Source organism: Vespula pensylvanica, chromosome 22, assembly GCF_014466175.1.
Source record: "Vespula pensylvanica isolate Volc-1 chromosome 22, ASM1446617v1, whole genome shotgun sequence".
NCBI lineage: Eukaryota > Metazoa > Arthropoda > Insecta > Hymenoptera > Vespidae > Vespula > Vespula pensylvanica.
In genome coordinates this window covers 1334720-1361498 of record NC_057706.1, presented here as the reverse complement: position 1 = coordinate 1361498, position 26779 = coordinate 1334720, and the positions used below count along the sequence as shown (strand labels likewise).

The 26779-nt window shown below is 35.6% G+C and overlaps 2 protein-coding genes and 2 long non-coding RNA genes across 4 annotated transcripts in view; 3 read left to right on the top strand and 1 right to left on the bottom strand.

Annotated features, from left to right (window-relative positions):
* Positions 1-26107, bottom strand: part of LOC122636570 — a 41707-nt gene extending 15600 nt beyond the window's left edge. Inside the window, exon 1 of the mRNA XM_043827938.1 lies at positions 25905-26107. The gene's annotated coding sequence lies outside the window, so the exon portion shown is untranslated. The remainder of the gene's footprint in view (positions 1-25904) is intronic.
* Positions 2957-6570, top strand: LOC122636557 (zinc finger protein 135-like). Its single transcript, XM_043827910.1, has 4 exons — positions 2957-3783; positions 3873-5352; positions 5464-5623; positions 5683-6570. Coding segments are annotated over exons 1-4 (2298 nt in total). The 5' UTR covers positions 2957-3782; the 3' UTR covers positions 6340-6570.
* The window catches only part of LOC122636585, a 19562-nt gene continuing 1570 nt past the window's right edge, over positions 8788-26779 (top strand). Inside the window, exon 1 of the long non-coding RNA XR_006328984.1 lies at positions 8788-9494. This is a non-coding gene — a long non-coding RNA (uncharacterized LOC122636585). The remainder of the gene's footprint in view (positions 9495-26779) is intronic.
* On the top strand, positions 19023-22764 carry LOC122636586. Its single transcript, XR_006328985.1, has 2 exons — positions 19023-19261; positions 22637-22764. It is a non-coding gene; the product is annotated as an uncharacterized LOC122636586 (long non-coding RNA).

Here is a 26779-nt window from a genome sequence, read left to right as displayed (position 1 = left end):
TAGAAGGACGAGGCATAGAAGTAGAGGAGGGTAGAGACCCGAATCCTGAGGCAGTGGACCGTGAATGCGATACCACGTTTGCCGTGCATCGGTGTTGGGGAAGTGCCGTCAAACAAGCGTTCGTCGACCATCTCTCTAGGGGGTGTACCCATGCACCCCCCAAATCCCCATTCCGATTCCCATCCTCAACTTTCGCCCCTGGATCTCTCTATGTCTCAGTCCTAGTCGACAGGTTAACGTTGCTTTAGACGATTAGTTTCTATCAATTAGATATATTCGTCGCATATTCCTAAACGATAATATCGAATGACGTTCAGAATTTTGTCGTGGCATACTATGAAATACTACAGTATCGGTAATTCGATCTTCATCGAAAGGAAGAACGAAAGAACGATAATAGTCGAGCAGCCGAAACAAATCTTTACGAATATCTCTGCTTATGGCCTACCTTCGTCACTCTCTTCCTTCCCACCCTCTCTCTTTCTCTCTCTCTCTCTCTCTCTCCCCTTCCCCTATCCATTTCGTTCGTTCATTTGCATCGCAAAGACACGATCGTTGATGCTCGTCGCATTTTAAAAAGACGTGACTGCGTTCTTGAGGAATGTTTACGTACGTATGCATGTTACGTATGGTAGATATATATACGTATTATATATATATATATATATATATATATATATATATAATATGTCGTCCCGTATCGGTATCTCGAATTAATCGTAAGTTCGATCGCTTCGAGAACGGCTATCGAGGAACGATAAAGTACATCAAGCCGATCGATAATATTCCTGCAATCGGATTATTAAAAGTTAAATAAGAAACAACGCAGACGGTAAAATACGTATGTTTTCTTGTTTTTGACGGAGGTAGGAGGGCCGGGTTAGGTGTTGAAATTGATTACGAAGGAGTGAAGAGGGGAATGAGGAATGAAGTATCTTTGAAGTATCTTTTCACTAAACACAGATGATTTACATCGTTTGAATCCGAATAAATCCCGATGAGAGAAGATATTTGTTAAAGAAAATGAATGAAAGTCGTCGGGGGAACTTTTTGCTAAATCGTGCGAGCTTGGCCCCATTAACGGTTCGAAACTTGCTTATCGGTCGCTGAGTCTGCGTTATTGCGTCGACTATGACCAAACGAAAGAACGAACGATAGATAGAAAATTGTTTCTGTAGTAGAAGCCACCTATAAGTTCCCTCTCCTCTTCTCTCCCTAGCCGACCACCCACTCGCCCAGGCGTCCTCTTCAACCCTCCTCCCCCCTTCTCCAGCCCCAATACCTACGTTAGTCTCATAACTCGCCCGATACCGCCTATATAGCCAGGGCTATAAATGATGAAAACTGTCGTTGTTCCCGCGCGATATCTTTCTCGATCAATGGATATATAATATATCAAGTCCTCGTCCATCGATCTTAAAACTGTCCTCGCTTGGTCAAACGCGAATCCACGAAATATTCGTGAAACGACGATTATTCGTTTTCTTATTTTCTTTTCTCCTGTTCTTTTCAGTTCTTTTTTTTTCCCCTTTGTTTTACCGATTCAACCCACCCAAGCTATGTACCCACGTATAGTTGCATGTATGCATGTATGTATTTATGTATTTATATAGATATGGATATATATATATGTATGTGTGTGTGTGTGTGTGTGTATGTAGGTATAAGGACAAAAGGGAAATCGATGGTACGATCTATCGATTGGTGTGACATCGAAGACAATTAACACGTTGATTGCCATGGAGGTCATCCCAATTGATTGCACTTTCTTCTACAAAGAGGTCCGATTTTCAAACGTATATTTAAGATTTATTTTGCTGACATTTTTATCGAGATCTTTGTATCATTAATTGCGAGGGAGGAAAGGGATAAAAAGAAAAGAGAGAATGAAAAAAAGAAAGGAACGAAAAAGGAAAATAAAAAAGAAGGGAAAGAGGGGAAAAGAAAAAAAAAGGAAAAAGAAAGAAAGAAAGAAAAAAAGAAAAAGGAGGTGGTAAGGCGTGGGACGTTCCTCGTTGTGGTTTACTTATTCTTTCATCCTGTTTCGATTTTAATTTAGCATATAATTTATCGTCCGACATTCAACGTATCGGTATGTTAACGTTATATAAGGTAAGTTCATATCCTTTTTTTTCCTTTTCTTTTTTGCTTTTAATTTCTCGGAAAAAAAGGAAAAATTGATAGGAAATCCGCAATGACCGTCTCCTTTCCGTTTTATTTTCGTCGTGAATTATAAGCCCAATTGATCATTATTACGTCCCGCATGCGATTCCGTCTCTTCAATCTTTTTTTTTTTTTTTCCTTTTTTTTTCTTCTTTTTAAAAAATGGAAGCCCGCAGCGATTTTTATCAGATTTTTTATACGATTTCTTATCAGATCGACGAAAGCGACTGTAATAGAAAAAAGAAAAAAAAATTTTTTTTAACTGTCTCTTTTTTTCCATTTTCTTTTCAGTCTTCTTTTTTTTTTTTTTTTTTTTTTGATTATTTTTATTATTTATTCTTTTATTCTTTACTTCTTTTTTTTTTTTTCTTTATTTTGGAAGAAATCGTCCGCACGAAAGTATTTCGATTGTCAAGAAATGTTAATATTGCGATAAGATTATTAAGCTGACGAAATGTTTTTAGTAAATTCAATCGTTTGGGGAAATAATTGATTCGCTTATGCCAACGATTGGTTCGACGATGAGATAAGAACTATTCCACGATGATGGATATTTATCGGAAGATGTTTAGTTTTAATCGAAAGCGAGATTCGAGATATGTTACACCGACAGAGATAACATCGTTTTCTTTCTCCGTTGAAGAGAGTCATTGGTAAGCTGTAATAGGTAAGTAAGAGCCATTGAGAAAAAGAAAAGTAAAGAGATAAATGAAGGAGTTGGGCAAAAGGAAAAAGAAAAAGGAAAAAAGAGTAAGCGGGTAGAGGTATAAACGAAAAGAAGATAAAAAAAGAAAAGAGAAAGATATAAATCCCGTATGGTAGGATAGCTCGAATAATTTGAATATGGCGGAAAAAGATGTGTCCGCGCGGCGAACAGTGCTGCCAGCACGGAAGTATACGGTGACGCTATGCTCAGCTTCGCTCCCTCCAAAACCCGCGCGTACATTGGCAACATTGTTTTTTGGTAGTTTACAAATAAAATGGCCGATATATGAGGCTATTTTGTATGGACAATAAAATATGGAATTTTGTAAAATTAATGACGGTCGGTCGCGTACATGTGCGAGTTAACGTGGAAAAGCCGCGTCGTAAAGTACGGTAAAATATCGTGGAGTGTAAGTGAGCGTGTGGGAGTGCCGTTAGAGAAAGGTGGAGGTTGTCTTCGAAGACCCGTGGACGCCGCAGGCCCGAGAAGACCGATAGGAAGAATCGGTGAGGCGGTACGATCTAGAGAGTACCGTGGGGACCGCCGTATTAATTTCGGTGGCGCACGGTGGCGCGGCAAACTATAGAAAAACACGGCTCTAGAATAGGCGAACTCGGGTTCTGCGGGTGCACACGGGGCCCCCTCTGCCGCCTGCACCAAATTTTCGGGGACCCTCGCCTCCGCCACCCGGAGGCTGCGTGCGTCGGAGCCAGAGGGGACGAAGCGCGCCAACATAGAATTTCGAACCATTTACATATCGTATGCCACGCATGACCACCACGAGGTCTCGATAGACCCCTGGTGCTCCTTTATCACATACTAACTTGGGACTGTCTGCGAGTACTTTCAATGATCCTGGTATTACACTCATAAGTGATCGGTTACATCTTACTCGGACAGATATGTTACCCAAAGTACGTAATCAAGAACAAGATACTGGAGTGTGACCGGTACGTTAACTTAGACCCAATCAAAATATTTCCATCCGATCAATTTGTCGTAGTGGAGAGCATTGGTACGGAGGATGCGTTGACAGAGACAGAGGGGCCTACCGATATAGCCTCCAGCCAAAACAACCCCTCCATCGTTACCCTTGCAAATATGTGTACAACCCCTGGCAACGCTGGCGCAGGATTCGGGTATGCCTGGTCCTTTGGTGGGCCTGGTACCGAAACCCGAGAGAACGCACAGAGCGAGCTCGCTACCAATATTAGTTACGCCGTTAATAACAATCAGGACCAAGGTTCCAGTCAAAAGATACAGGTCGATATTAAACCGGCAAAAAACGTTAATAGTGCTCATCGCAGACCTATGTTCGCTATGAACGAAAGTTGTCAACAAACTCCAACTACCCACCACGGTCACACAGGCGGAGCTCATAATCAAACGCATGGTTCTCACGTTCGCACTAAAAAGCATCACGACGTTTTTCCATTGAATTGTGAAAAGGGAGGCTGTCAGTGTGACGCTTCGCAACCAACGCCTCCACCCTCTCTATTTTCAAATACCTTAGTTTTTACTACAGCCGACAAGCATGCCATGAGTAAGCATTTCATGACACCGCTTGGACCTTTGCAGCTTACTGCAGAAGAGTGCAATGAAATTTTAATGAAAAGGGCAGCAGCTGCATCTAATCAAGCAAATGCCAACAATGTTACTACCAGTCAAACGGACGGCACAGCTCACTTTGGACACGTATTGACTCATGTAAACACTACTCAAATCGAGACTAAAGTTAAGCAACAGCAAGATATGGGGAGCCAAGTTCGTGTACCTAAGGAAAGACCATATTCTTGTTCCGAATGTGGGAAGTCATTTTTACTAAAGCATCATTTAACGACGCATGCAAGAGTACATACAGGAGAAAGACCTCATATATGCGTTCACTGTGGCAAGAGTTTCGCTCACAAACATTGTCTTCATACCCACTTGCTGTTACACAGTGCAGAAAGACCTTATCAATGTCGAGAATGTAAAAAGTCCTTTACGTTAAAGCATCACCTTGTAACGCATACTCGGGTACACACGAGAGAGAGACCATTTGTTTGCCAGGAATGTGGAAGAGCGTTTCCTCTTAAACGCCATTTAGTCACCCATAGTAAATTTCATTCTGGAGAAAGGCCATTTGTTTGCGAAGAATGTGGAGAATCCTTCTCGCAGAAGGATCACTTGACGATGCATTCGCGCTTCCACGGCAGTTTACATCCATTTGTTTGTCATGATTGTGGGGCTACGTTTCAAAGGAAGTTTGAACTAGTAAACCATGGTCGGTTACACGGTAGAATTCCACATTCGTGTACTGTTTGTGGTAAAGAATTTTTACAGAAGAGAACGCTATTAGCACACATGCGTTTACATACAGGAGAGACACCTTTCGCTTGCACCGTTTGTGGAGAGGCATTCCCGCGTAAAGTAGATTTAGTTACGCACTCCAAGATTCACAATAACAATACGAGTACAGATGAGAAATCTCTTACATGCAGGTATGTCAGATGCATAAACGAGGACAGAAAGTGTCAGAAGTATTAAGATCTAACCTTGCGCGTGGCACTTGCGAAGGTATCCCAACGATAACGTCAAGTTTATTATTTCAGGGAGTGCGGATTAGATTTTCCGAACAGAGAAGCCCTTACCTTACATTTAAGGCTACATTCTGGTGATCGAACGTTAGTAACGGATTTGTGTGGGTTAGCAGCTGCCTTCCAACAAACTCCTGGACACTTCCTAACTCCAAATACTCCTGGAACCCACCAGGTAATGCCTATACTCGTTTAGAAAACGTATCACGAAAACTAAGTAATGAATGTTTCCAGATGAATGGACCTATCGGAACGCCCGGTGTTAGCCACATGCATGGTGCAACGCAAACGTCGCCACCAGTTGGTTCGGGTCCTAAACCAAAACCGCATATTTGTCCTGATTGTGGCCGTGGGTTTGCTCAGAAGCACGGACTGTCGCAACATCAACGACGCCACACGGACGGCAGTTGTCATATAAGGTCACACGTGTGTGACAAGTGTGGAAAGGCTTTCTTCCAGAAGAATCATTTGTTATTACATCAACGTCAGCACATGGATCCTCCGCCGAGTATACTTCGGCAACAACAGAGACAAGCGGCGCAAGCCGCTGCTCAACAAGCTCAACAACAGCAAGCGCAGCAACAGCAACAGGCGCAGCAGCAACAGCAGGTCCAGCAGCAGCAGCAAGCGCAGCAGCAGCAGCAGGCGCAACAGGCGCAGCAAGTGCAACAACAAGCGCAACAGCAACAGCAGGTTCAGCAGCAGCAGCAGCAGCAACCACAGCAGCAGCAGCAAACGTGTACGGTCGATACTAAAACAATTCAGTTGCAAGCAATACAGCAACAAGTTCAACAACAAGTCCAGCAACAGGTACAACAGCAGCAGCAGCAGCAGCAACAACAAGCGTGTTCCGTGGACACAAAAGCAATACAGTTGAATGTCACCATGTGAGACGGTTTAAAGCGAAGGGACTGGAAAGTCCCCGGAACAATAGCACTCCCAAATGCGCACCCTGCTGCCACCCTCTGCACGCACTTCTCTTGTACTAACATAACGTATTAGATATATTTATTATCTATAGAGTCGAGTACGAAGTAATCAATTTTATTACAAGAGTATATATACAAAGTATACATATTATTATATTCTAATAATGTAAGGCTTGTAACAAGAAAATAAAAATAACCATATATTAGTGTTTTACATATACTTTATATATATATATATAAATATATATATATATATATATATATCATTTACTCTAGATATAAAAATGAAACTAAACAAATTAGTTGCCTTAACGAGAAGAAGAATTTTAATGAATATATTAACTATCGTTTGCTGAATTTCTTTTTTCATTTACTTTTACTTACGTAGGACGTCACTCTTTATAAGAAAATACATATTGAATAAACAAAGATAAAAATAAGTCCGTTATGTGTTGCTGCTTTGAAATACTGCTTTGTTGTTATTCTCCATGCTAGGAAGGTTCGGAAGTGAGAAGAAGAAAATATATTGAGTGTGAGAATGCAAATGCGAACCTTGAAAAAAAATAGTAGAAAGGTTTATAGACGGGAGAGAGAGAGAGAGAGAGAGAGAGGAGGTGAAAGAAAAAAAAAAAGCGAGAAAAAAGAAGAGGGTGGCAGGCATAGTGCAATTGTTGCGTTAATTATTACGCATTAATACGAAATCGTGAGTCGCTGTCCAAAGTGACCAATTCGTTCGATTACACAATCGTGACAAAGTTTTTAATCAAGATTATCGAATTTTCAAGGGGGAAAGGAAGAGGAAGCGTCGGCAATACATATAGACACACCACCAGTGATTTCTATACGCTATAAAAAAAAAAAAAAAAAAGAAAGAAAAACGAAAAAACAAACAAACAGTTCGGAACAGGAAAAATATTTTATATATAAATGGCCAATTAACTTTTGTCTGTTTATTATGTGTTCCTTGGATTTTTTTTTTGTAGTCTCTTCCCGTACTTCATACATTCTTGACTTTGATGTTTTCAATATATATATATACATACATACATACATATATATATATATATATATACACACACATAATTTTTTTTTCCTTCTTTTTGGTAAAATACAATATACGCGACGTGCGTCTAAAGAAGTTTTCGCAAAATACCCAGCTTAGCAGGATTTTGTAATAGAATGTGATTTTAGATTGTCAAAAGAATTGTAATATGTAATAGAATTGCGCAAAAAAAAAAAAAGAAAAAAAAAAGAAAAAAAACACAAAAAAAAATATGCGAAGAAAAAGTACGAATAAAGGTAGCTTTCCTATGTAGTTTTAACATTCACGCATGCTTCTTTTCCAGAACGAACGTGCCTCATTGGGGAGAGTATCGAAAACGATACGCGTTTTCACGAATAGGATGAATCAATTATTATTAGAGTAGTAATATAGTAGTGGTAGTATAGTAGCGGTATAGCCTTTGAAAAACGTTCTTATTAAAGCGTAACGACGATAAGATTTCATGTTGGAAAATTACAGATATTTTATTATACTCCTCGCTATGTCCGCGAGTTTATCTCATTTCGATCGTTTAAGCATTTGCGGATTATTTTGCGGATTTCTTAGCGTACATAAAGATTAATGTAAAAAGACAAGCCTACAGTTGTCGCGATGTAAAATCAACAAAAATTTGCTTTTTTCTTCTTCTTTGTTTCTTTTCTTTTCTGTTTTCTTTTTCTTTTCTTTTCTTTTCTTTCTCTTCCTTTTCTTTTTTTCTTCAGAATCATTAACGCGAGAGATGCGAGAGACTCGCTAGGTCTCGAGCGGGAATATTTCTAATTTCAAACCCAGTCCTCGAAGATCGAGAGATAAGCAGCAGCGCACTATCGAGACGTACATACGCACATGCACATTCGAGTATGAACGAAGGACGTAAAAAAGGTACAGAAAGATAGATGTACAACGATCTAACCGATAATAATAACTTAACGATAATGACAATTCTTAATACGTATGCGATGTAATGGAAGACTAATACCAGTTTATCCGATCTAAAGATAAGATCCGGTAAAGTAGAAATTACTTATCTATGAAGACTCGTATTAGAAGATTGATCATCGAACGGTTTGAAAGAAAAAAAGAAAGGAAATGAAAAACGAAGGGAAAAAAATGAACGATAGTTTGTACACGAATCGATAATCGAAGATTTGAAAAAGAGATCGAAGAAAAGAATCTTTGAGGACAAAAAGAAAATTACGGATTGCATTGCAGAGGGGAGAGAAAGAAAGAAAAAGAGAAAAAAATGCATGGAGAAGAAATAAAAAAAAAAGAGATGGCACGGACACGAGAGAGAGAGAGAGAATGAGACAAAGGAAACGAAGAGAGAAAGAAAAAAGATATGGATGGATGAAAGCGATACGAAAAAAAAACGCACACACACATAAAGGAAAAATAACCTGTATAGGAACGAGAGAGAAAGAAAGAAACAAAAGACGGAAGAAATGGGGGAGGAAAGGAAAGCGCAGCCTGGCGAGAAATAAAGTAACTACGAATTGAATTAAGACGAGACGGCAGCGCCACGATGCATACTAACGGCGATGTCCGGAAGTTGTATACGGGCTTTAATCCGCGCATGCGCGTCGAAGAGATATTTCTCGTATACCACCACCGTGCCGTCCCGCCGCCTGCGGACGAACCGAAATAAATCGAACGACGCCGAGTCGATCAGCAGCGGAGTAAAGGTGCTTCGGTGGACGCGACCGTTTTTCGCGTTTAGTGATGATCAGGACGAGCCGTTGTTGTTTTCGTCGACGTTTTTATTCGTGGCACTGCGCTAAAACGAAGTAGCAGCCACCAACACCAAGGACCACGACGACGAGCGCGATAAATAAATAATATTTCATCCTGATAATTCACAAAATAGGAGAAAAATAATAAGAATAACAAGAGGAGGAGAAGGAGGAGGAGGAGGAAGAGGAAGAGGAAGAGGAAGAAGAAGAGGAAGAAGAAGAAGAAGAAGAGAAAGAAGAGGAAGAGGAAGAAGAGGAGCGAACGACGAACAACGAACGAACGAGAAGGAACGAGGACACGCGCTTCGTCGCTCGTCGCTGTCGCGGCCACGGATGCATATGGAGGTGCGTAATGTTCCTCGAAAAAAATAGAGAAAAAAGAAGGATATCATTTACGAAGAGAAAACAAAGCTAGAAGAGAGAGAGAGAGAGAGAGAGAGAGAGAGAGAAATAACAACGACGACAACGATGACGACTATCGACTACGACTATGATTACGACAACGACGACGACGACGACGACGACGACGATGACAACAATAACAATAAAATAAAGAGTATTATAAGAAGTTCCTTTCGATGCTTTTCGTCTCATCTTTCGACTGTTTTATATACATCTTTCTTTCTCTTTCTCTTTGTTTCTCTAAATTTAAAATTTTCTTAAACGAGAAGGGGGAAAAAAAAGTATATACTGACGAATTCCAGCGTACACGATATACAATAATATATATATATATATATCCGAGACACTATATCCTAGTCGAGCTTAGTCGATCCAGTTCGACGAATGAATCGGTTTAGACGCTCATGTCGCGCGTCCACGAAGCACGATTAGCAGCCCCGTACGTACGTGCGCTATGTCTCTCTCCAACTACGCAATACCTTTTGCTTTCCTTTTTCTAGTGCTTTCTTCCTTTTTGTCTGTCTCTTTCTTTCTTTCCTTCTCCATTTTTCTATAGGAACTCGTTGGAAAGGAAAAAAAAGTATATATTGTACGTATATGTATATACATACATATATATATTATATATATTTCATTTGATGGGATCATATGTACTCGTAAGTTTTCGTCTTAAAAATGACCAAATGTTTTCGTCGTTGGCTTTCTCTCTTTCTCTTTCTCTTTCTCTTATATATATATATATATATATATATGCTTTTCTATGCGCGCATCGAGTTGTGTGCGCGGTACGTAGCCTTTGTGTACGCTCTCAGCTGACGCTCGCGACCGCCGTCAGCTGCCCGAGTCTAGCGAGAGTGAGAGAGAGAGAAAGAGAGAGAGAGAGAGAAAGACTCACGTCCAGGGCCGTCGTCGTCTCCCTTTGCAACTCGTTTTACCGTTATCATCTCGCGCCCGTGTTATTCTTATATATGTGAGGGAGGGGAGAATTTTTTTTTTTTTAATTCAAGAAAAAAGAAAAAAAAAGAAGTATATGGAAAAACATGGAAAATATATCTTTCGAAACGATATTACTCGTTCTTACTACGATCTCTTTCTCTGTCTCTCTCTCTCTCTCTCTCTCTCTTTCTCTCTCTTTCTCTCTATCTCTATCTCTGTTATATTCTTTAAGTGCCTCTTGCCACAATCTATATACTCGTGTATGTATATACGTGTGTATACGTGCATACGTTCTTCTTATGCATATTATTGTATATATATGTGCATACATAGTATACATGATTATGAACCATCGCAATCTGCCATCCAACCAAACTCAACTGTCACGTCCGCACACGTGCGTCTTTTGCTTCGAAATATACATGCGTTGTATGAAATAGATAGATAGAGACAGACGGATAGAAAGAGAGAGAGAGAGAGAAAGAGGTAAAGTTAAAGAAAATTAGAAAACAAATAGAGAAAGAAGATCGAACGGAAGAAACGGACGTTCCTATTCTCTCTTGGTTGCGTTTTCATGTTGTGTGTTCCTTCACGAACGTGTGCTACGTTCCACATAAGTGCAATGCTCTCTCTCTTTTCTTTCTTTTTTTCTTTCTTTCTTTCTTTCTTTCTTTCTTTCTTGCTACGCCTTTTGATCTCTGCGCTCGAGAAGATACTTGACCAGATGGAAAGGACTCGTTTTGATACGACTCTCTACAACGATGCTCAAAAATCATTCCTCGATATTTCCATTATCGAAAATTTATATATATATATATATATACACATACATATACATACACGCGTATATCTATCGACGAAATCATAAATTGCATTAACTCCAACAGTATCTGTATTAAGAGAAACATTTTCTTCGAATTTAATCGTTCGAGATCATAATCATCCTTCGAATGAGATGGCGAATGAGGAGAAAGAGAAAAAGAAAAAAATGAGAAAGGCGTTCGATTTTATTTTTGTCGAAGAAAAAAAAAAAACAAGACAAGAAGAAGATAGGGATTAGAATACCTATATTTCTTTGTCTCTTTCCAGTTTTCTTCTCTCTCTTCGTCTCTCTGTCTATAAATTGCAATTTCATTATTGTTATTCGTATATATACTTTTTTATGAGAACTATTAACGTAAACGTTCTGCGAATATCACGAATTTTACTTCAGCAATGTCACGCGATGAATGATGATAAAATCCAACGCCGCGCGTATTGTTTTGTACACACACCACAGCTGATTCGAAACGGCGCGTCGTAAAAACATCGGGGAGCGCTGTTATCAGTGTTTTCTCTCTCTTTCTCTCTTTTTTTCTCTCTATTTCTGCGATATGTTTTCGTAATGTAGGAAGAAAAAGGAAGGCGTGCGTGTTTTCACGATTACGATCATTCTTCATCAATTCGTATTTTGATTTTGATTTGTATTATTTTTCTCTTTCTTTCTTTTTTGTTTTTTTTTCTTTCTTTCTGTTTTTTTTTTCTTGTTTCCTTCTCACTTCTTTCCTTCAATCCTTCCTTTGTAAAAGCCTTTTGCAAATTTACAAATGTCTCGACGTTTGATTTGTTTTTCTTTTTTTCTTTTGTATTTTTTAATTTAATTTTAGTTTATTTCATTATCATTATCGTTATTTTTAACTCGCAAATCCACACGTTTTGTCACGCGAATCATCTTTTCACGTTTACGTTTACGTTTACATTATACTCGAACGATTTCCATAAATTTTTGTAACTTTTTTTTTTTTTCCTGAGAGAAGAAAGAAATTTCAAAAGAAATCATATATCGGCACATATTTTCTTACATGTTTCTCGTGTATCGTATATCGTATAATATCGTCGAGAAATGTCGATTTCGTGTTTTTCGTTTGAATTTTTGCCGAACAATATAAAAACACTACGTATTTATCATCATCGAACAAGGTGATCTCGTTACTTGCTTTTGATATCTTTGTAGTTTCTCTATTAAATCAAGATGGCAGGTGTTTGAAAGCTTTCGTAAGATTTCTTTCCGATAGATTTTTCAATCTTTAAAAAAGAATTCGATGAAAACAAAAAAATCTTACGATTACAGAGAAAATATAAACCGAAGTGGTGAAATTCGTTTGCATCGTGGAAAAGAAAAAAAGAAAAAAAAATAATAATAATAATAATAAAGAAATAAATAAAAATGAAGAAAATAGACGGATTACATGGGGGCCGGGTCACGCGTAGCAGCGCGTCGTTTCGTTTCTACCAAAGGAGAATGAGAGAATGAGAGAGTGGGCGGGGAAGGGGTGAAGAGTAAGGGGGTAGAGTGAGGAGACCGTGGAGGAGAGGGATCAGAAAGAAAATGAAACGGGTACGACGAGGAGAGTGGTTGAAGGACGATGACCCGAATTAACTAAACTCAAAGCCGTGTAAGCGCTGCGCTCGTTCCACTCTTTGCCCCGGTGTGTGTTTATTTAAAGTTGCACACCGTCCGCGGTGAGAAAGAACGCGCGCCCGACACTACACTATCTTGGTGGAGCCTCGCAGAAAACTCGAAACGAGAAATTCATCGTTGAAAACATCGTTTAAACTAGTCTTTTTTACTTTCGACTTTCCTTTTCCATGGAACGCACCCGTGTATCCCTCACGTATTCGTGCATATATATACGTATCTCTGCGTGTGGGTGTATACAGAGCGTTTCAAAATAAGAGCTGGAAAATATTTTTCAATTGTAACTACGGGAGATATCAAAACAATTAAAGAGAAGAAAAGTAGTTTCGATTTTAAATAGAACGTGTTTGCATAATCTTTTTTTAATTCTTTTATCGTTTAAAATATATTCCATTTATTTTGGGATACGGTATATATGTATGTGCGTGTAAGTACGTAGGTATGTATATGTATATATATATATATATACATATGTATATATATCTATTTCTGTGAGATGACGAGTAATATATAGTATACATATATTATATACTGTTGTATTTATTATATTTCTTTTTTTTTTTTTTTTATACGTATCTATATTACATCAAATATATCGTGGGATTACGAAACGCCATATTGGAATTAAATAGAGATTAAAATGGAATTAATTTTATGAATTTGTGTAGCTTTGTGATTTGTTTATAAAAGATTACACGATAGATTCGAGCACGCAGATTCGAATTCCGAAGCATCCTTTTTTTTTTGTTTTTTGATATTGATAATATAATAACATAATATGCGTAATATATATAATGGCGAAATTTGTTTTCCATATAGCTTAATTGCCCCTTCTGTATCTCACGTTATATCTCTTTGATCATATTCTTCAATAAAAGAAGTATCAGTATTTTTCAATAATATTTGTATCTGACAAGCTAATGATAATAATATTTTCGTCTTCATGATTATCTGCAAATATTTCCGAAAGACTTGTCGCTCTGTTGCAAGTTAAAAAATTCCCAGTTAATTTCAATATTATTTTATAATAATTCCACACACGAAAACCATTTATCCCTTAATACAAATCACTTTCACTTTTCATTATTTACATATACACACATATATATATATATATATATATATATATACGTATAACTTAACCACTTAACAGGAGAAAGTTGCCAACAACAAGTAAGTTTCTTGTTGCTTGCTTCTAAATAAATATCATTAACTCGTCGCATCTTTATTATAATACAAACATTACTGTCATACAATAAAATTTCGTTGTGGTATAAGCAAGGAAGAATATATAATTATTAACAGAAAGGGAAACTTTGGGAAACATAGCGAGGGTACTCCCACTGTCTATTATAACTAATAATTATAATAACTACAGGTATGCATATTACGTATTATATTCACAATAGATATATCAAGGTTATAGCAATATATATACATATGCAATACATATATATATATATATATATATATATATATATATATTATTTTGTAAATCTCTAATGGGACGACGACATATATACGTGTTATCTTTCCAAAATCTAATATTACTTGATCTTACAGAGCACTTTAAATATTTAATATTAATATTATAAGTGCTTTTATTAGCAAAAGATTAATCATTTTGATATTCTTTTTTCCTGCTCACCAGATATATGATATATATATATACACACACACACTCGCGCGCGCACGCGTGTGTGTATGTGGTGTACACATATACATATACAGATACACGCATACCATCAAGATTGTATTTTAGTAGAATCGATTAGAATTGGCGGGTCGCATCGACCTGTTGGACGATAGGGGTTTACAGCTGATTGGACTGTCAGCTGTCTCTCCGCGAGATTCTCCGCAGAGTCGCTGAGCTTTCTCCTCCTCTTCCTCTTTTTCTCCACCTCCACCTTCTCCTTCGTCACTCCTATACATTTTCTTACACAGAGCGCACACTCCTTCTCTCTTTCTTTCTTTCTCTCTCTCTCTCTTTTTCTCTCTCTATCTTTCACTCACCCACGTTTACCCTGCGCTGTTACTGCGCGTGCGCTCCTCCTAGCTCTAGCACGCCACGATTTGCACGCGTCGCCCTCAACGACTCAGAGTTCTAAAGGGGGTGAGGAGCTGGGGGGAGGGTGAGGATAAGACGTGACGTCACTGCTAGACAGTTCGTGGCCGCCTTTGTTCGACACGGTCGGCCACAAAGAGCAGGATAAAGAGACGCCGCGCGCCGCGCATGACGCCAGACTCTCAGGGGGGGAGGTACTGTGTGTTATGTGTGGTGTGTGTATATATGTGTGTGTGTGTGTGCGTTTGCTCGAGCCCCCGCGCGCACTTTCACGAACCGAGAGAAACGCAATTAGACGGTTTCCTTGCAGAAATTTATACGATTTGATGGTTTGTCTCTTTTTCTCTCTTTTTTTCCTTATCTATCTATCTATCTATCTATCTATCTATCTATCTATCTATCTATTTCTTTCGTTTCTTTCATTTATTTATTTATTTATTTATTTATTTATTTATTTATTTGATTTTATCTTTCATTATTCCATTAACTTATAAGATGTAACGGGTTTCAATCTTGTAAAATCGATATATATATATATATATATAAACGAGATTCAATTATTTATTTATGTATCTATATCTCTTCCTCTTAGTGAAGTATACAGAGTAAATGCCACGTTCGTAATGCAAACCACGTTATCGATGGATGGTATACTAATATTAGATTCCTAAGTACAGTAGATTATACTGTTCCTCTTAGCTACATGTACGATGAACATATACATACATCTATGTACGTATCTAGATATGTATATATGTATGTATGTATGTATGTACTTACATGTCGATTCATTTAACCTAACCTGTACATATTGCGATACATGTAGAGTTTCACCGTCACCTTGCACATAACGATTTCGTTAAAAAAAAAAAGAAAAAAGAAAAAAAAAATTATATGTACTACGATCAAAGATAAAGTAACAGTAATATTTTCTATTTCCAGCAATGTCGTAATTAGTCGATGAGAATAGGTCACGGATAATATTTATATTTCGTCAAATTCTAATATATATTGGGGTTCTCCATCAAACTTTTAGAGACGAGGTCAGTTCTCTTCGGTGAAAATCTATACATATGTACATACATGCATGTGATATATATATATATATATATGTATATATGTATATACACGTTTGCAAGAAATAGAGCGTGAAGAACCCGAAATAAGCATTTCGAGGAAAAATAGAGAATCGAAATATTCACGGTTGACGACGATAGTTATTTTTATAATAGTCTCTTGAGATAAAAGTTGATTTCTCTTATTTTTATTCTTTTTCTCCTTTTTTTTTTCTTTTTTTTTTGTCGCGCGCAACGAACACGTGTTCGTTAAAAATAAACAAGGAAATTAAAAATATCATGCGTGATCGTTAAATAATTCGGTAATATTCACACTAATTTATTTTCAGCGATATGCCCGATTATTCACCGATATGCGAAGACGTGAGAAAATTGAAGAAAAAAATTAAATAAAAGATATACGTTTGAATTTCCGATCAAACCGTGATTAGATTCGTCGATATATCGTTTATCCTTTATCGAGAAAATATAATACGCGTAAGAGAAAACGTTTTAAATTTGACTGCTTTTTTTTTTTCTTTTCCTCTTTCTTTTTTTATTGCATCACTTTTTCGAGGTCATTACGGCGTTTCAACGAGGGCAATAGCTTTTACACAATCTCCGGTATGATTTTTTTTCGCGTTATTTTATCGGGTATATAACTAAAAACGCAAAATGATTCTTCTTATTTTATAATAGTGATAATAATAACAATTATTATTATTATTATTCACCATCATCATCATCATCATCATCATCATCATCGTCATAAAAATTATAAACGGAAGAACATTTACATTTCTTCACTGTTTTTGCTTGGTTCGAGCTCTGGCGATTATGTTATCGGTGTATATCGAATGTAAAGTATCTTTTTTAATGGCCTTCTTTCTATTACGCCACTTTGTATATAAATATACATATATGCATCGAATTGGTAATGTCGACGTTTTGAGTAATTTATATTTAAATACATAACACTTCCTTTTTTTTTTCTTTTTTTTTTTCTTTTTAATATTTAATATCTTGTATCTAAATGAATAATATCCTTTCTCTCCCTTTCTTTTCTTTTATAGAAAGTATTTTGTTTAATGAAATATCTTGTAATATTTCATATATCTAAATAAACAAGACTGGTGTTTTTTAAATTGTAAATTAGTACGTCACTTATTGATCAATCCGATACAGATAAAATATTATATACATATTTGTATATGTATCTATATAAATTTGTTTTCTCTTGATTATTCTTCTTGCTCTCTCTCTCTCTCTCTCTCTCTCTCTTTCTTTGGATAAATCGCGGAAATAAATGAAACGATCGACCTATCTAACGTATCCGCCGTCCATCTTCTCTAATTCCTTTTGCAATAAATCGATCCCGTATACACACAAACGGAAATATACATATTCTAAGCGCCTTCGTCGTTCGCGTAGAGATAAGTTTAACTCGTTTATGAAAATCGATATGGCGTATGACTGGTGCATACATACATAGAACAATACGTCCTATACATCGGTATCATTTTCGACATGCAATTCGAGACGTACACATACACACGTAAATAAATACATACATACATACATACGTAACACGTTTGTGACGACAGCTTTGAAATCCTTCAGTTACGAAATACGATTTTTATTTCTTTTCTTTTTCGCGAATCGATAACATTGTACGGAAGAAATAATTCGAAAATCATTTCAAACTACGATTAGCGAGCTTTCTTTCTTCTGTAGTAGCCTAACGTCTAAACCTGATATAGGTGCCTCTACGAACGCATAATGTTGAATAATCGATATGTTAAATAAAAAGAATTTCATTTATAAAACCCCATTTTTTATTTATCGATATCGATTAACGATGAGACTAACTTTTTTTAAATTGTTATCATCATCATTATTATTTATTTATTTATTTATTCACTATTTTTATTAATGCATATCTATGCAAAAAATGAAATAGCTCTTCGCCATATTTGATCGATGCGTTTGAAACATCCCGATATGAATACGAACATTTTTTTTTTTTTATCGTTTCTTCATTAAAATCATGACCTTTCGTTCCTATTAGTCTCTCTATTTTTGCTAACACTTTTTTCTCATATTTTATACACTTTAATTAATGAGAAAGTTGAATGTTCCTGCTAGCGTCAGATGGATTTTAAATGGAAGAACCATAAAACCCGTTAGATGATCATCAATGATTTTAAGCGTCTCTTTCAACAATTCATTTCCTCAATAAAAGATGCACTCGAATGTGCATTGAGATATTAGAAACTATGACGAAAAACTTGGCAATCGTCGTTGCTTTCGTCGGTTCGTCGTTCGTGCATGACCTTCGCAACGAGATCGCATTCTTTTTCTAGGGCGCATTGCCAATGCGAATGGTCGATGCGGAGGCACCAAAAAAGAATAATTAAGCAAACTGAATGAAAGAGAGAGATACATAGAGATAGATATATGGGACAAATAGAAAACTGATTTTGAGGTTAATTCGTATTCTATTTATATATGTATATATACAGAAAGATTATATATATATATATATATATATATATATATATATGTTATAAGATGCAACGCATTTCCATTCGTTTCTTTACCTTGTAAACATCGAGTCGTAATAATGGAACAGGTGCTGTTACCAACACACACACACACACAGAAATACATACATACATACATACATACATAAATTTATTTACGTGCATCGTTGAAGAGTTGCAAGAACATCGGAGAAGCGTATAGAAGATAGCAACCGCGCGCGTGTCCTGTCTCTATGTGGGTGTGTGTTCGTCTTTATGTATGCATGTGTGCATGTGTTTTTTGTATATATGTACGTGTATTATATTCACGTTGATCGCAATAGAAATCCGTGTTAATACGTAGGTAGGGATAAACGGGTGGGGCAAGTTAATGCGTAACGCTATCGTTACGTGTTTTCTCTCTTTCTCTCTCTCTCTCTCTCTCTCTCTCTATATATATATATATATATATATATATGTATGTATAATATGTATGTATATATAAAGAAAAGAAAGAGCTAAGAAAAATTGTTTACCACTGGACGGTCCCGATCGAATGAACCTTCTCTTTTACACACTTATATTTCCATATAACATAAATGTGCATTTAAACGTGGTGCAGTAGTGCCGACGCGTGAGATCTCTCTGGAGGGCCTTTATTATATCAAACTCTTGTAAGTAGTACATATTTCATACGATTTTGCGTTTGAAGAAGTGTTGTTAACGATTAAAGAAAAAAGAAAAAAAAAAGAAGAAGGAAAGAAAAAGATTGTATAACAAATCCTCTGTTACGTTTCTATACGATCGTAACACAATTAAGTAACAAGTATTTCGCGAAGGGAATCGTAAAAGTTTCGTAATAAAACTTGTAATTTGTGATATATATATATATATATATATATATATATATATATATATATATATGTCTGTGTATACATGTAGAGAAAGAGAGAAAGAAAGAGAAACACACGAATACGTGTATTTTTATTTATACGTGCTACTGTTGTAATTATAAAGACGTTATAAACATGGATAAGTAAATTAATTAATTCCGATTCGAGATTTATTTATTCAGAGAATAGAAAGATTAATGTTGATGATACTTTCTTTTCTTTTTCTTAACAAAAGAGAAAAAAGAATGTTTAATCTCATTTTTAGGCAAATTTGTTAAATTGCAAATACGAGTTACAAAAAAGAGAGGGTGTTGAAGTAAATATATGAAAAAAGAAAGAGGAAAGAAAATCGAGTTGAATTACGAATCGATAAATAGATCGATCGATCGATCGAAATTGAGGAATGATACGATCGTTCACTGATAACGACTTTAAGCGTCCTGGATATTCGAAATTACATCCGTGAGAAACAGAAAGAGAGAGAGACTCGTTCGATATATATGAGAGAGTACGATGACGTGTGAGATTCGTTGCGTCCGTTTTATCTCGTTCTCTCTCTCTCTCTCTCTCTCTCTCTCTCTCTCTCTCTCTCTCTCTCTCTCTCTCTCGCTCTCGATGCGCACACTCGACGTTTCGCGAAAGTAATTTTGCGATCACATCCGCCGTTGTTCTATTGTTTAAATTTAGATCTATAGTTTTCTTCTTTGTTGTGGGATCAAATCACTCGAAGCAAAATTATTATGAAAATATCATACGATTAAGAATAATTAACGACCTACTCTGCTTATGTTCGATAAGTTTTTTTCTGTCTCTTTCTCTTTATCTCTCTCTCCCTCTCCTTCCCTTCTCTATCTGCCCCCTTTTTTTTTTACTTTTTTTTATTTCCCGAGACATCGATATCGATATCATTCTCGGCGTAATATAAACAATAGCGAAGTATATATAAAATAAAAATTTTAATTGAAAGAAGTTAAATTAAAAAAATGTTAATCTCGATAGCAAAGTATTATTATAAATTTAAAAAAAAAAAAAAAATGTCCAAGTTCAAACTCGATACGAATAAAAAAGAAGAAGAAGGAGAAGAAAGGAAAATAGCATTTCATATTTGAATAAATAAACACTGTAGAGTGTTTCTTTTTTTTTTTTGTATACTGAAACACTCGTTAATATTTAATATCTAAATAGTATTTTTATATTGAACTAGTATTTTTTATATTGAACAAGTATTTTTTATATTGAACAATTTCGACATTACTCCATTGACCGATTCAATAAATATTAATTGTCCGATAAATCACGATCTCGTCGTTTAAGATTCCTTTGTACTTTCTTCTACTTTTCGTCGAATCCTTTAAAAACATCGAGGATCTAACAGATAAAAAAGGAAAAGACGAAGAAACGTTGAAACTTCTTTTTTGTTCTTTTTTTTTTTTTCGTACCAAAAAGATCAAAACGGGAGGAAACAAAGATATAGCGTCGTCAGTCACGACACGTTCTCCGATTTCTTTATTCGACGATATCATTAGAAAATGCCAGGAACCCAGGAACTTCTTACGTATGTATGTATGTATGCATTTATGTACATATTATGTATGCATATACGTATGTATATATGTATGTACATGACTCAACGGACTTCTTGCGAACTTGACTACTTTCATCCGTTCATCATCCGCACGTTATTCCCAGGTTCCTACAACGCATATGTACTTATGTACGAGAGCTAATATATAATCCATCTTGGTAGATCATAAAGCGAGAAACATTTCTCAAGTGTGGGTTAATTTTTACGGATGAGAGGAATGATAAGATAAAGGATAAAAATAATAGAATATCTCTTCGAAAAGAGCAACGCGATGAAAAGCAAAGGATTATAAAGCAAACGGAGTGAACGATAAAAAAAGAAAAGAGAAAAGAAAGAAGAGAAAAATGACAAAAAAAAAAAAAGAAAATGTAAATGAGTTAATTAACTCGATTATAAATATGATTAAGAAAAAAATTGTTCGTTCTTTTCATTATGTCAAAATGGCGACCGAAGGTAATACGAGGTTAGATTGTTATAAGTGATAAATTGTTGACCCCGGCATGCTGCTTGCAACTTGTAACGTTTAACTTCAGTCCGAGAAATCGATTAATTTCTATAACCATTCCTCCTGCGAAACACTATTCCGTCCCTCCTTTCGCGAATGTTCTTCCTTATCTGGTTTTAATTTGCACTTATTCGAGTTCATCGATCATACGACTACTACGACATCACTGATTCGCGTCTGTGTGCAAAATTATTCAATTTCCAATCGTACTTTCGTTCGTCTTTAATCTCCTGATTTTTGACCAATTAGAAAGTCAGTCGAATTTTTTTAATACCCTTACAAAACTCCCTGGATGATATTAAAAGTCAATTATTCTTTTTCCAAACTTTTTTCTTCTTTCTAGATCAATTCTTTTTTACTTAATAAAGAATTTTTATTGATCGATATATTTATTGAAGGACGGAGAGGTTTCCATAATTACTCTTTCTCGAGACTTCGTTTTTTAATTTCTTCTTTTTCTCTTTCTCGATTGAATTTTTATATCGACCAATACAGTTCTCTGTTTTTCTTCGATATACATAAACAAGAAAAAAGAATGTTTCATAAGTATATATCGATTATAGTATATATTGATAATTGAAAGGATTCTTCTTTCTCTAAATTTTTCTTAAAAAAAAAAAAAAAAAAAAAAAAAAGAGAAAGAAAAAAGAAAGATAAAAAGAAATCAAGAAACACTTCGTCGCAAGGGAAATAAATAAAACGATGTTATTTTTCGATTGGTTTGTATATTGATCAATATCGACGGTCAAGCGTTTCTTTAAATAGAGAAGCCAAGCGACATCGATATCGCATTTTTTTTTTTTTTTTTTTTTTTTTTTTTTTTTTTTTTTTTTTTTTTTTGGTACGACGTTTACTTTAAGATAAGTACTTAACCTCATGTATATATATGTATATATACACATACACACACACATACATTATGTACATTGGGTTGGTCCAATAAATAATGTTGAAATTTTTGATACGGACAAGCCTAAATCAGTCAAATGTTTTCGGATGATTTTAAAAATCGATTACACTTTTTCGAAACGAGACATTACTTTAACATTAATTCTTTTTTTTCCAGAATGTAATACTACAAATCCAGCAATATTTTGTACGATCTGAATAAGGGATAAAAAGATATAAGCCTTTGAAGGTCTCGAGAAAGAGTATGATTAGATTATAATAAAAAACGAAATTTTTTTTCAAATATCCCCAATCTTCGATTTTTCTTTTTTTTTTTCTCTCCTCAATCTCTTTTTCTCGACAGATTACATCGTAGAAATTGTATGAAAGAAATATTTTTTTTAAGATATAAGGATGAAAAAAGTTCGATAAGATACACACACACACACACACACATACGTATATTGTATCGATCGTAGAAATAAATGTACGGTTCGATTGGAAAGCTATATTTTCCAATTGACACAATTTTTATCTAGGATGATATTTATCAAGAAATACGATAATTGCCTGCATAATCCTTCCTTGATAATACGTTATCATCAACAACGAGAAAGATAGTTCTTCGTGATAGATGAAAATATATATTTAGTTATTTGCGACAATAAAATTTCTTTTTACGTAACGCGATCGATCGAAACTATATACAAATACGATAATAATTTTCTACAAGAAAAATCCTCGTATTTTTAATTCGTAATAAATCATTAATAACGAATGTGTTTCTTTTCTTCTTTTCATTTTTTTTCTTCAATAAATTTTTTTGTTTGCTATTTTATCATATAGTATCTACCTTATCGACGTTACTTTGAGTTATATGAAATAGAACCAAACAACGCTATATATATATATATATATATATACATATATATAATTTGTGTGATATATACATATATACGTAGGAACGTATGCGTATTCAAGCAAATGTGAGACGCAGATATACTTCGCGGTATCATTATGCATTAGCTATCATCCGATATATTTATCGTCTGTGTGTACGTGTATCTATACGGCACGTGCCCGCGAAATGCAAATTACTTGTTAAGTATGTATTGATTATAGCGTATACACATTTGTGTGCTCCTGCAATTGTGCATATTTTATGCATCTCTCTCTCTCTCTCTCTCTCTCTCTCTCTCTCTCTCTCTCTCTCTCTCTCTCTTCCTCTCTCTCTCTTTCTCCATTATATTCTGATTTAACTGATGCGTAATACGTTATTATTGCAACAATGATACTAACCTATACAAATGTATTCAAGTATATATAAGTCTATATATAATCGAACTGCACACACAACTCTCTCTACACACATTATATATATATATATATATATAGAGTTCGGTTGTTTGCTTTATAAGCGCCATGCGAAATGTCTCTTCTCATTAATTAACCTATCGCGTTTGTTGATTGTCTGACTAAAAGGAAGAATATAAAAAGGAAAAAAAGGAAGAAGGAAGAAGAAAGAAAAAAAAAAGAAAGAAAGAAAGAAAATATAAAACCTCGTTGAAAAGAGAAGAGAAGAAAGGGAAAAAAAGGAAAGGAAAAAAAAAAGAAAGAAAGAAAGAAAGAAGAGAAAAAAAGAGAAAGAAAGAAAGAAAGAAAGAAAGAAAGAAAGAAAGAAAGAAAGATGATTTCGTGAATGCGTCGTCGACGGTACGAGATGGAGGTTAGAAATGACCTTGAACAGTGTATTGACTCGGAGACTGCTTTGTTTCTCTAACCGAGCCCTCAGCCCTCCCACTGTTCGTCTCACCCTCTTCCCTCTTGTTCCTCTGTCCCTCCAACTTATCTTCTTCTATGTAGTCGTCAGTTCTCTTGCAGTTCCCATCAATTCGTCGAGGAGAAATTCTTTTTCCTCCCTCCTCTCTTTTCCACTTCTCTCTCTCTCTCTCTTTCTATCTTTCTATCTATCTATCTATCTATCTATCTATCTATCTATCTATCTCTTTCTCCAATGTGTGCATGTGTGTATATATGTGTTTAGTATTTGCGAAATGAGAATCGTAACATCACTCTTGGTTCGCTACTCTCTCGAGTATCCTCTGTTCTCTTTTTATTCGACATCGACATCGACGTCGACGTCGTCGTCGTTGTCGTCGTCATCGTCGTCGTCGTCGTCGTCGTCGTCGTGTGTTGTCAGGCAGCCATCAGCATTCATGATAGCCGCAGCAGCAGCAGCAGCAGCAGCAGCAGCAATATTGTTTGTACATATATACATACATATTTACGCTCTTGCAAGCACGCATACGTATATATACTCACGTATACACACATTTTTCGAATAGATACGAAAAGTGAAAATAAGGCCATCCTTTTTTCCCCAACGTTGTATTTCTAACTTTCTTTTTAGTTTTCTTTTCTTTTCTGATCGTTATCTTCATATTTCTTTCCTTTCGTAAAATCGATATGCGAGAATATCTAAGAAAATAGGTAATTTAAAATAGAAACGAGGATGGAGTTTTTTTTTTTTTTTTTTAATGTGTGTACGTATATATAACATATACGCACTCACGTGTATGCAATTTCTTTTTAATAAGACGTTTAACGCGTAGTTGCTTCATTATTCGAGCAATTTGTCAGAAAAAAGTTCACTACTCTCTTTTATATACATACGTACACATATGTGTGTGTATATATACGTATACACACACATGCACACGCTAATTCCGTGTTTAAAAGACTCCTCTCGATGCACCGACAACGTATTCGAGAACGACACCGTTATCGCAGCAAGGTCACGGTGAATCGTTGCCGCTTTTGCAAAGTAAAAAGAGATGAAGAATGGAACAGGTTGACACAGGAAACAAGAAGAACGTTCACGACTTTTGCTTGCATTCGCTCGCTCGCTCGCTCGCTCTCGTTCGTTCGCTTACTTGCTTTCTTTCTTTCTTTCTTTTTTTTTTTTTCTTTCTTTCTTTCTTTAAGCCTTGTTCAACGGTGTAACGGTGTTCTTTTCATTAAATATGTATAGATATATACATAACGCGTGTGTATATATATGTATAAAATATATATATTATTTTTCTTTTGAAAATTTCCGTAGAGAATGGTTAGCGTTCTATTTCAAATTTCGCGCGTCTTGATAGATCTACGCTTGGCGCCAAATTCGAACGATTCTTTTATAACTCGATACACGATTACCACACGATTCGATATTCTTATAACACAAAGAAAAAGGAAATTTGTTATTGCATTTAACCGTATTAATTTCGATATATGCATTTGAAATTTCTTATTAGAAACTCAAAGAATACGAATTTTCTTTCTCGATTTGTAACGCTTCCGACGATTGAGAAAGAGATTCCTTTGTTCCGGTTGAAAGAAAAAGAGAAAAAGAAAAACAGACAGACAGACGGACAGATAGATAAAAAAGGCCAAGAATTTACCTGCATAACGATGCATACTCCCATCAAGTACAGCCGTAATGTATATTCCAGTGTAACTGTCACAAATTTTTTCTACTTCACTCTAGGAAACTTTTTTCTTTCTTTTGTTTTTCTTTCGACACTTTTTTCTTTCTACGCGTTTTCCCGGACACGAAAAATAAACGCGAAGAGAATCTTAAAGGTTTTCCTTCGATGGAAGGAAATTGAACACTGAGAGAAACGGTTTATTCGATCGTTTTTTGTTTCTTTGCTTATATATATATGTACATATATAATACATATATAACACATATATAAAATAACGGATTTTTTCCTATATACATAGAAATAACGAATTTTTCCAGCTTAATCGATAACGATCGTGCTCGTACTTATCGACAGATAATAACCAATTAGCAAGAAATTTGAAGTAATAGTAAATCGTGGGGCTGTGGATGAGTGGGGGGAGCGTGCTCGTCAGTCGTGAGAAATAAATGAGACGTGAAGGTGCGAACATCTTTATTGTTCTTTTTCGCGTTAATTAAATCTATTAAATCGATCTTATGATTGCACACGTTAATTAACACTAACGGTTTTACGCACATACAACGTACATACATACATACATACATACATACATACATACATACATACATACATATTATATGTATATATTATAAAAAGTAGAACAGAAGCTTCTGTATCCGTCGAAGAAAATTGAAAAATAAACTATTTATAGTGCATACATCTTAAGATGCATCCATGCGTAAGTATATACGTATTTATAAAAACTTCACAAAGGAGATTGCTTGCGATGTCATTCATTGTCGATTCGGGTAACGTATTCTTACATAGTTACATATACTCGTGATATATATATATATATATATATATAT

What these genes read in the sequence shown, in the direction of transcription:
- LOC122636557 (XM_043827910.1), top strand. An exon ending in GAGAAATCTCTTACATGCAG is followed by an intron (nt 5,353 to 5,463) that starts GTATGTCAGATG and finishes TTATTATTTCAG; the next exon opens with GGAGTGCGGATTAGATTTTC. An exon ending in ATACTCCTGGAACCCACCAG is followed by an intron (nt 5,624 to 5,682) that starts GTAATGCCTATA and finishes GAATGTTTCCAG; the next exon opens with ATGAATGGACCTATCGGAAC.